The 10,948-nt window shown below is 40.9% G+C and overlaps 1 protein-coding gene across 1 annotated transcript; it reads right to left on the minus strand.

Annotated features, from left to right (window-relative positions):
* Positions 1-1,775: 1,775 nt before the first annotated feature.
* Positions 1,776-3,952, minus strand: gja10b (gap junction protein alpha 10 b). The gene is made up of 2 exons (XM_029425268.1): positions 2,681-3,952; positions 1,776-1,814 (listed from the first exon to the last, which is right to left on the minus strand). The coding sequence occupies exons 1-2, from the start codon at positions 3,950-3,952 to the stop codon at positions 1,776-1,778; spliced, it is 1,311 nt and encodes a 436-aa protein (XP_029281128.1).
* Positions 3,953-10,948: the final 6,996 nt, after the last annotated feature.

The raw sequence follows: 10,948 nt of genomic DNA on the forward strand, positions 1-10,948 counted from the left end.
CTTCTTTAGCCCATATAAAGCTGCAGAGGCCGAGAAGAGGCTCACATCTGAATGTGCTGTTGTTATGAGAAACAGCGTGTCTTCTTCCTCCTCCTCCTCCTCCTCCTCCACCTCACAACCGCACATATCAGAAGCTTCTCAGCCTGTGACTCAAGGTAATGGATACTAGATACCTTCTAATCGTGTTATTGTATTTAGTCACTTACAGTCTGTTTGTCTGTCCTAGGTAGCAGACTGTGGCATCGTTTGGACACCACAGTCCTGCAGACCAGGACCTAACATGTCGCTGTGGACGCAACAGTGGAGGTCCAAAAATACCTGGCTGAACCAAATATGGGCAGATTGGAGAACCCCCTGCAGTATTGGGAAGAACAGAGAAATGTATATCCCAACTTGTACAAACTTGCTGTTGTGTTTCTCTGTACCCCAGCTTCATCTGTGCCCTGTGAAAGGGTGTTTTCTAAAGCAAGAGAAATCATCTCAAAGAAGAGAAACCGCCTGAACCAGAATGAATAAAAACGTTGTCCCTAGTAACATAAGTAAAGTCACAAATCAAGTAACACAAGCATATTCATATAACAACCCTCTCCCAATTAGTTTCCACTTTTCCTTCTGACCCTGCCATTGACAGACACCATATTATAGATAATTCAATATCAATAAATATTATTCACTGGCACTGCCTCGTTTCTTCCAGGCACTCTCTTCTCATTAACACATAATAACATCAATCTTTATTTTTAAATAGAACATTATATTCAGTCTTATGTGTGTGCGTCAAAGAATCTTCAGGGCAAAGATACTTTACATCCACTGCAGCCTTGCACTTCGTCAGAAGCTTCGAGTAATGAACCCATTTTCGAAGCAATTGGCTGAAGTGGTTCAGTGCTTCACACACCTAAGCCATGCCATTATAATCACTCTGCCGGTCTTACATTTATTGTCAACTTGATGGCGCAGTAGAGCAAATGAAGCACCATGAAGCTTTGGCACATGTGCAAACCAATTGGATGGAAAGCTTCAATGCTTCATGAAGCTTCATCTCGCCATCACTAGTTATTATCACTATCAGACCATGAATATCCACAGGACAGAGCTTTGGGCAGACCAACTGATCACACACTGTGAGTTTCACTGAGCAACATACCACTCAGACAAAACAGGCCAGTCCTGCTGAAGAGGGAAAATGTTTAATAAAAGAAAAAAAAACACGATAGAACATCATAAAGATTCACAATAAAATATTAAATTTGTCAAATGTATTCATAAGAAATACTTGCCGACTCAAAATGGGGAATTTGAAGAGCCCTTTTTCCTCCAGCTCATTCTGTATGATAAACCATAAACTCTTGACGGGAGAGTTCCCTCATCTTTTTAGCGGTTGCCAATGTCACAATCTTTAATTGCAATCTTCAGTCAAATAAACAATCTTTGCTACAGGCACATACAGTATGCTTTCAGCCAAATATAATTATGATTATATTTGATTTAGCAAGTTAAATGCAAAACATCAATATAAAAGTAATCAGATGTTGGAGATATCTTTTGTATAGTAGATGAAGCAGATTATTAAGCACCTTTTGTCTGTGGAATGGCATAATAACATATTGGAACTGAAGCTCTTGTTCATGCACAATATATACTTTATAGACATACTGTGAAAACATGAAGTTACAGTGAGAGACGGGATGAGATTCCCTTTGGGATACGGATCCCTCGGTTGCTTTTCAACTTCCACACGCCTCTAGCTGGGTCACAGAACGCTGATTTTCAGATCACTTTTTCATGATCGAAGACAGCTCCAGAATCATGTTCTAAAAGAAAGAAAAGATGGTTGGATAATGCATGGTCACAGACACAAACACAGTTCTTTCTCTGACGTCCAGTTGAATAAGTTCTCACCCTGCTGCGGTGATGTAGAAATGTGCTCCAGGGTGTGTCAAACCCCATGACATCACCGGTGGTTGTGGTTACAGGTGCAACAGAGCACACGTCTAACCACAGCCTCCATCAAACAGACAAATAACTTTCAATGAGTACAGAAGTTTTATAATCTCTAAATAAAAATACATCAAAGAAATGAAATACAATGGAGTCCAATAAACATTGTTATATGTATTTCCTTTTTATGTATGACTTCACTGTTAAACATGTTAAAAGCGGTGATATTTAGCCTCTGCCTCAAATAACTGAATGCAGTTATTTATTGTGACATAGATTTACAAATTACTCGACAAAAAGCAAAGTGAAGAGGTGCATTATATGTTAGTGCTGTCCAGCAGAGGGTAGCAAAGACCTGCCAATACTAAAAGCAAAGCACTGACATTATTTTTCATGAGGAGGTATAACAAAGCTTTTCCTCATTTGAAAGGGAGCCGTCCAGGCCAATATGAAAAACAATCAACTCTCACTGCTTAGTGTCACTGACACAAGCTGATGGCAGCCATACATAAAAAGCAAATACAATATGTAATATGACATTTTATTTCCTTTGTTTGATTTGCTTTTATTTAGGCATTTTGAATCTTCCATAAGTGAAACATATATTTGTAGGTAGTCTGCTGTCAAGTGACATTTTACTTCTGACTGTACTGCTTCATTAATATATTTAATTATACTTCAGACATTAGTTGCTTTAGGGGGCTCCGGATAAAACATAATGACCATTGTTTGTTCTCACCATAGACATCCTCCTCCCGCCTGCTGGAGGCGGCGGGGTCACCGCTGGACTCTCTCCCTGGTTGAGGTGCTGGGCCTCGACGTCTGTTCCACTCTGAGAATCCGTGCTGTCAGATGAAGTGGCCAACATTTCCTCCGACAGTTCTCGGGACATAAAACTGCACTTCCTGGCTGTGGGGTAGTGGTCGCTCTCTGGAGAGTCACTCATGTCGCTGAGCTCCTTACAAACACTCACTCTGCTCTGCTTCCTCTGCGGGATCCTCAGAGCAGCTGGGATCTCCATGTGGCTGGCCATCAGTGTGGGTCGAGGTCCTGCGTACTGCGGCCGGCCCGAGCCGTGAGCTTCATTTGACTCGTCACTGCTGCATGAGGGCTTCCTGTTGTTCAGAGTCTCCCTATGAGTATCAGACACAACAGAACAGGGCATCTGTGTGAGCTGCATCAACCTCTGTGGAGAGGAGTTAGTGAGCACAAAAGCCTGCTGCATCATGGAGTTTTTCTTTGACCTGCACACGCTCTCATCGTCTCCATATTTGTATCCATACAAGCTTTGTTTGATCTTCTTCACCCCTAGGTGGAAAATCTCCAGAAGGTTGAGGAATAAAGAAACTCCAGCAATAACCAGCATGAAAACCATGAAAATGTTCTTCTCTGTTGGCCGTGACACAAAACAATCAACACTGTTGGGGCAAGGCAGCCTCTCACATTTGTACAAAGGAGACAGTCCAATGCCGTACAGAGCACACTGACCGATAATGAAACCCACCTCCACCACAGATCTGGTTAAGATATGGAAAACATATGTGCGCAGCAATGAACCTCTTAGGGGAGCTTTCCTTACTTTCTTCTGCTCATCTACTTTCTTGAGTTCTCGCTCAATTCTCTTATGTTCCTCCTGTTGGACGGGGTCTGTCCCCTCAAGCTCAGCTTTCAGACAGGCTTTCTTCCTGTGCCTCTCCTTCTCAAGGGTCCTCAAACGGTACAAGGCATGCCCCATGTAGACCAGAGACGGAGAGGACACGAAGATGATCTGCAGCACCCAGTAGCGGATAAGAGAGATGGGGAAAGCCTGGTCATAGCAGACGTTCTTGCAGCCGGGTTGCTCTGTGTTGCAAACAAACTCACTCTGCTCGTCATCCCAGACATCCTCAGCTGCAACGCCGAGGACAAGCATGCGGAAAATGAAGAGGATGGTGAGCCAGATCTTCCCCACAATGGTGGAATGAACATGGACTTCTTCTAATATACTCCCTAATAAGTTCCAATCCCCCATCTTCTGTCACATTATGATTATCTGTCAATGAATAAAGAAACACAAGTAGTTTGTAGGCTTTTTCTTCAAATGGAAAGTAAGAATCCAATAAGAATGGTTTTACTTACATGTTTTCTAAGGTCCTTGTCTCACGTGCTTCAGCATAAAGCCAGTATAAAACAGCAGACTCATTCCTGGAGACATCGGGGCTCATTTGTCCTCCCTTGGAGACAGATGAGACCCCACTGACACTATTTCAATTCTGTTGCAAACAAGGACTCCAGTATGAAGCCATTGATCCAGTGCATGGTCCTATAATGCCCTGAGGTTAGTTTCACCATGACACTTTAACAGTACACTAAAAATAGCACCAACTGAGAAGTCAATACACAGCCACGTACAAAGTGTTCAACTTGCTTGCTTATAAAGTACAATAGTGTGCTTTCAACGTTGTGGTAACAGTATTATTATATTGTACTTTTCACTCCAGCACATGCAACATACGTAGTTAACGGGTACCTTTTAGATTTAAAATGTACAAACCAATTCCAATGAAGTTGGGACGTTGTCTAAACCGTAAATAAAAACACAATACAATAATTTGCAAATCCTTTTCGACCTATATTCAATTGAATACACTACAAAGACAAGAGATTTAATGTTCAAACTGATAAACTTCATGTTGTTTTGCAAATATTCACTCATTTTGAATTTGATGCCTGCAACATGTTCCAGAAAAGCTGGGAACTTAGCACTGATAACAATCTGGATGGTCCTTTTCCTCACGACGTCCATGATTTCCAAAAGCAATTTGAAATGTGGACTCATCAGACCACAGCACACTTTTCCACTTTGCTTCAGTCCATCTCAGATGAGCTCGGGCCCAGAGAAGCCAGCGGCGACGGTTCTGGATGTTGTTGATATATGGCTTTCGCTTTGCATGGTAATGCAGTGCCGCCTGAGGGATCGAAGGTCACGGGCATTCAAAGTTGTTTTCAGCCTTGCCGCTTACATGCAGAGATTTCTCCGGATTCTCTGAATCCTTTGATAATATTATGGACTGTAGATGATAAAATCCCTAAATTACTTGCAATTGTACGTTGAGAAACGTTGTTCTTAAACTGTTGGACTATTTGCTCACGCAGCTGTTCACAAAGTGGTGAACCTCACTCCATCCTTTCGGGGTGCTCCTTTTATACCCAATCATGACACTCCCTGTTTCCTATTAACCTGTTCACCTGTGGAATGCTCTAAACAGGTGTTTTTTGAGCATTCCTCAACTTTCATTTCCTCAACAATCGTTTGCTGCGCCTGTCCCAGCTTTTCTGGAACGTGTTGCAGGCATTAAATTCAAAATGAGTGAATATTTGCAAAAAAGCATAAATTTTATCAGTTTAAACATTAAATATCTTGTCTTTGTAATGTATTAAATTGAATATAGGTCGAAAAGGATTTGCAAATCATTGTATTGCGTTTTTATTTACGTTTTACACAACGTCCCGACTTCATTGGAATTGGGGTTTGTACATAGAACTACATGATTCACTCACAGAATACAATCAATCGTCAGTGGTTTTTGTCTTAAGCTGAAGTCTAAAGAGCTATCACTATCAGTGAAGCAAGCCATCATTAGGCTGAACCATCAAAACAAACCCATCAGAGAAATAGCAAAAACATTAGGTGTTGCCAAATCAACTGTTTGGTACAAAGAACGCACTGGTGAGCTCAGCAACACCAAAAGATCTTGAAGACCATGGAAGACGACTGTGGTGGATGACAGAAGAATTCTTCTCCTGGTGAAGAAAAAGCCCTTCACAACAGTTGGCCAGATCAAGAACACTCTCCAGGAGGTAGGTGTATCTGTGTCAAAGTGAACAATCAAGAGAAGACTTCACCAGAGTAAATACAGAGGGTTCTCCACACCATGTAAACCATTGGTGAGCCTCAATAACAGGAAGACAAGATTAGAGTTTGCTAAAACGCATCTAAAAAAGCCTGTAAAGTTCTGGAACAACATCCTATCAACAGATGAGACAAAAATCAACTTGTACCAGAATGATGGGAAGAGAAGAGTATGGAGAAGGGAAGGAACTGCTCATGATTCAAAGCACACCACCTCATCAGTGAAGCGTGGTGGTGGTAGTGTTATGGCATGGGCTTGTATGGCTGCCAATGGAACTGGTTCCCTTGTATTTATTGATGATGTGACTGCTGACAAAAGCAACAGGATAAACTCTGAAGTGTTTCGGGCAATATTATCTGCTCATATTCAGCCAAATGCTTCAGAACTCATTGGACGGCGCTTCACAGTGCAGATGGACAATGACCCAAAGCATACTGCGAAAGAAACCAAAGAGTTTTTTAAGGCAAAGAAGTGGAATGTTCTACAATGGCCAAGTCAATCACCTGACCTGAATCCAATTGAGCATGCATTTCACTTGCTGAAGACAAAACTGAAGGGAAACTTCCCAAAGAACAAGCAGGAAGTGAAGACAGCTGCAGTAGAGGCCTGGCAGAGCATCACTAGGGACCAAACCCAGCGTCTGGTGATGTCTATGGGTTCCAGACTTCAGGCTGTCATTGACTACAAAGGATTTACAACCAAATATTAAAAGGGACAATTTGATTTATGATTATGTTACTTTGTCCAATTACTTTTGGTCCCTTAAAAAGGGGATACCACATATAAAATGTGTTGTAATTCCTCCACCATTCATTTGATTTGGATGTAAATACCCTCAAATTAAAGCTGAAAGTCTGCACATAAAGCACATATTGATTGTTTAATTTCAAGTCCATTGTGGTCGTGTACAGAGCCAAAATGATGAAAATTGTGTCAATGTCCAAATATTTATGGACCTAACTGTATACGAAAAAAAGCTCACAATTTGTCAGAGTCCAAATACGTCCAACTTTTCATCGGATCGGAAAAGTGAACGTATACAGATATGTATGTCTAACCTATTGATAGTGTATCACTTACTTATACAAAATGTATCAGATGAATACCCAATAATATGGTGTATACAAAATATCAGCAATACGCTGGTGTACGTTGATATAAGGTAAGGCATAAGTAGTATTCTTAAGAGCCCACTGTGTTACCCTGGGGTGCGTTGTTGAACGCTGAGTCTGTGAAAATGTTTTGAGCATGTTCAAACTTTTCGGATGTACTCAACGTGTGCTTCATAAGTTATGTAGACATAAGTTATGTAGACATAAGTTACGTTACGTTAGACATACGTGAATACAGTACGTGAATACGTTAGAGCAGGGGTGGGCAATTCATTTTTACAAGCGGCCACATGAGAAGCCCGAGCTGTGTTGGAGGGCCGAATCAACAATTAATTGAACTTAATTCTGCTCAATATTAATTTTCTCCCATTGTAAAAAGCAGTACATTATATATTTTGATTAGCTGCGACTGGTAATCAAAATAATAAGGATATTCTCTTCCAATAAATATATGAAATTGTGGAGTGGGTCAAATAGGAAAATACTCCTAGAGAAGTAATAAACAGTAAAAACAATCATTACATCAGTATTTTATTTTTAACATGTTAATCTTCACAAACCAATACTGAAAAGGTGTTTTACAGTATGTAAAGATAAGCAATTAATCAACTTTATACAAAAAGCAATACGTGCTTTTGATGTTTTTCAGTTCACTTTACTTGTTCAGTGAGAAACATCCAGTCTGTCTTGGGCTTGAACAAGTGCACTGAGATCTGGTTGAATGTCTGAGGTGGATATGCACAGGACAGCTGACAGGTGATCATCAGTGATAGAGGATCTGTATCTGGATTTGTTGAACTTCATCACTGAGAATGTCTGTTCATATATGTAGGTAGATCCAAAGAGGACCAGAATCTTCTGCGCATGTCTCCTCATGTGTGGAAAGTTCTCCTCTTTCAGGGAAGAGTAAAACTCAGGCAGTGAGACTGACCTAAAGTGCTCTGACAGAAGTGTGTCAGACTGCAGGTCAATTAGTTCAAGCTGAACATCACTGGGTGCATCATCCACATTGCATGTAAATGGGGGAAAAATCATGTGTATTTCATTCTCAACTGTTTTAAAGTCTTGAAATCGCCTCCAAAACTCACCATGCAGTGCTTCTAACATGGATGAGTACCTGTGGAGGTGATCAGCTGATGGTGTGGCTTCCTTCAGTGTTGGCAAGTGGGTGAGAAAGTTGTCCTCCATTTGGCTTGAGAAGCTGCAACTTTCTCATGAAAGCCTTCACTGCTCTGTACATTTAATGCACAAAAAGGCCCTTGCATTGCAGTTTGACATTTAGTTCATTCATTAGTGCGGTCACATCTACAGCAAAACCAAGGTCTGCCATCCAGTCTGCATCTGAAAGCTGTGGGACGTCTTTTCCTTTCTTCACAGAGAAGTCTTGACTCTTCTCTCAGGTCCCACACTCTTTGTCCAGGCTGAGCCACCTGACAGCAGCGTGGTAGCCTATGTCACGATGTTCAGTCTCATTTTCCTCCAAAGGTGCAACAAACTGTCTGTGATTGTAATGCTCTTGCCCTGATGAAGTTAACTATTTTAGTTACAACATCAACAACATGGTTAATTTTTAGAACTGACTTACACAACACTTCCTGATGTATAATACAATGCAAAAATACCCATTTCTGTCACTTTATACTGCATTCTCTTCAAAAGTCCAACATTTTTCCCCGTCAGATTTGGACAACCATCCGTTGTCACGCCTGCCAGCTTGTCCCATTTCAGTCCCAACTTGTCCACACATGCATTTACCTCCGTGAACAAATCACTCCCTGTTGTTGTTCCTTTCATTGACTGCATGGCTTCTCAAATGCCTCCTTTTTCTCCGGGCATGAGTTCTGCAGAATGCACCAAACACTCCTTGATAAACCTTTTCTAGCGATTTTGTGGGATAAGACATAACTTGTCTTGACAGCTGCATCTCTGGATGTGCAATGTTTTGTAAAAAGTCCTTGTTGGTTTTGCAGTTTAGCTAGCAAAGCACCCGACTCCTTTTCCCGCTCTTCATCAGACAAGTTCTTGAACGGCGACTCAAATTGTAATCCTTTGAACACAGCGACCTGCGCACCACAAACTAAGTGAAGCGGCGCGCGTACGTAAATAAAGAAAAACAGCACCCTTTTCAAAATAATAGCAACACAGTTAGAAAGTTGTTTACACCATGCACGCAATACAATGGTGCTTTTATTTTGAAAAGGGTGCTGTTAAAAAATATATATATACTTTTTCATATGTTATAATTTACGATTGTCCTCACACGGGCCGGACAGGGCCCAGGTCTGCGTTAGAGGTATGTTAGATGTAGGCTACGTCGGCTGACGGTGAAACGTACAGCCAACTTATTGATAACGAGTGGATAACCTATTCGTAACCTATGTTAAGCGTATCCCTAACGACGGAGTAACTTATTAAACGTGTTTCTACAATACAGCTAGCGTTTCGGGAGCTTATTGGGGTTTGAATATAGTATATAGGGTCCCTGTGAGTTCCCGTAATTATCCCATATTTTTAACCTTTCAAAAAAAAAGAAATAGGCCTAATTAAAAAAAGTGTAAAGTTGCCTCCAGTAGAGCAGGTAGCAGTATTATGTTTAACTTTAGCTGAAAAACGTTATCCGCCAGTAAACACACAGAAGAAGAAAACAGGAACAATAACACAGAAGGTGAACATATGATGAGAGTCACAGTGAACGGGAGATAGATGGAGACGCAGTTGTACCTGCCAAACAAGTTAAAACTTTATGTAAGTACCTGAACAAATGGGAGGAGACCTTCCCTTATTTATTAAAACCAGAGACGGGCAAACTCGTGCTTTTTGTAAAGTGTGCCATTCAGATGTTAGCATCGCACACGCCGGAATAAGCGATGTTCGCCAGCATGAACAATCGTCCAAGCACAAGCAGGCCAAGAGGCACAAAACACATCCACTGTCAACGACTTCATGTGTGACAAGAACTGTTTCAGAGTCAAACCAAGTGACCAAAGCTGAGGGAAAGATGTCGATGCTTTGTGCCAAAATAATGTAGCCTTCAGCTCCTGTGATGATTTCAGTCGCAGTGTAGCGGACATGTTTCCCAACTCTGACATCGCAAGGAAGTCCTCGTCGGGGGAAACAAAAGCCTCATCAAATAAATTGATGATAATAACTCATCAAATAAAATACATAAATCTTATAAACATGTCTGTACAAGTAATACATACTTTAAATAACCATGTATTTCCTGAATGTATATACCCGTCCCTTATGTGTTTACATTTACATTGGTAGCTGAGAGCTAAAATATGGGCGGAGTGCGGCAAAAATATTTTCCTTATTTTGAAATTCCAATGTTGATAGGTATGCGGAAGTGTGCGGCAGGGCCGTATGTCTGGCGTGTGAGGCGTATCGTCTGCGTCCTTCGAACGATCACAATTTACCCTTAATTTATATACCAGCGTATTGCTGTATATTTCGTATATGCCAGCATCCGTTTCCGCCATACGGATGTGTGACAGGGCCTTAACCCCTTTGTAAACATTTTGATTAGTAACTGAGTTAATTACATATTGAAAGTATAGTATATTTTACATTGTGGTATTGATACTTTTACTTAAGTAATCCATATATTTCATTCATATATTTTATTTAGATTAGACTTTTCAGCCTGACATATCAATAAGACATACAGCGTTGCATGATTTTAGACAGTATATTTAGTATAAAAGTGAAATATCCATCTAATATCTGGCACAGTAAGTTCTAACACCATCTGCTTCTTCTGTGCTCAACTTCACGACACATTCTAGTGAGTTAGAAAAAGGCCCCTAGGCACTGGCCTCGATCCATACTTAGTGGCCCACTTCATGAATATTAGTGCCATGGTGATGCAGTATGGAGCTACCCAACAGTATCTTCCACTGCTACCAACTGGCCACCAATTCACCACAATTATTAAATAAAAAAAATCTTAAATTTTGTAAATATGCTTTTAAAATCAAGGAATAAACACGGGCACCAGCA

Source organism: Cottoperca gobio, chromosome 24, assembly GCF_900634415.1.
Source record: "Cottoperca gobio chromosome 24, fCotGob3.1, whole genome shotgun sequence".
Classification (NCBI taxonomy): domain Eukaryota; kingdom Metazoa; phylum Chordata; class Actinopteri; order Perciformes; family Bovichtidae; genus Cottoperca; species Cottoperca gobio.

Coding starts and splice junctions, on each gene's coding strand:
- gja10b (XM_029425268.1), bottom strand. CDS start 3,952: ATGGGGGATTGGAACTTATTAGGGAGTATATTAGAAGAAGTCCATGTT. Junction 1,815..2,680: donor GCGGGAGGAGGATGTCTATG/GTGAGAACAAAC, acceptor TCTTTCTTTTAG/AACATGATTCTGGAGCTGTC.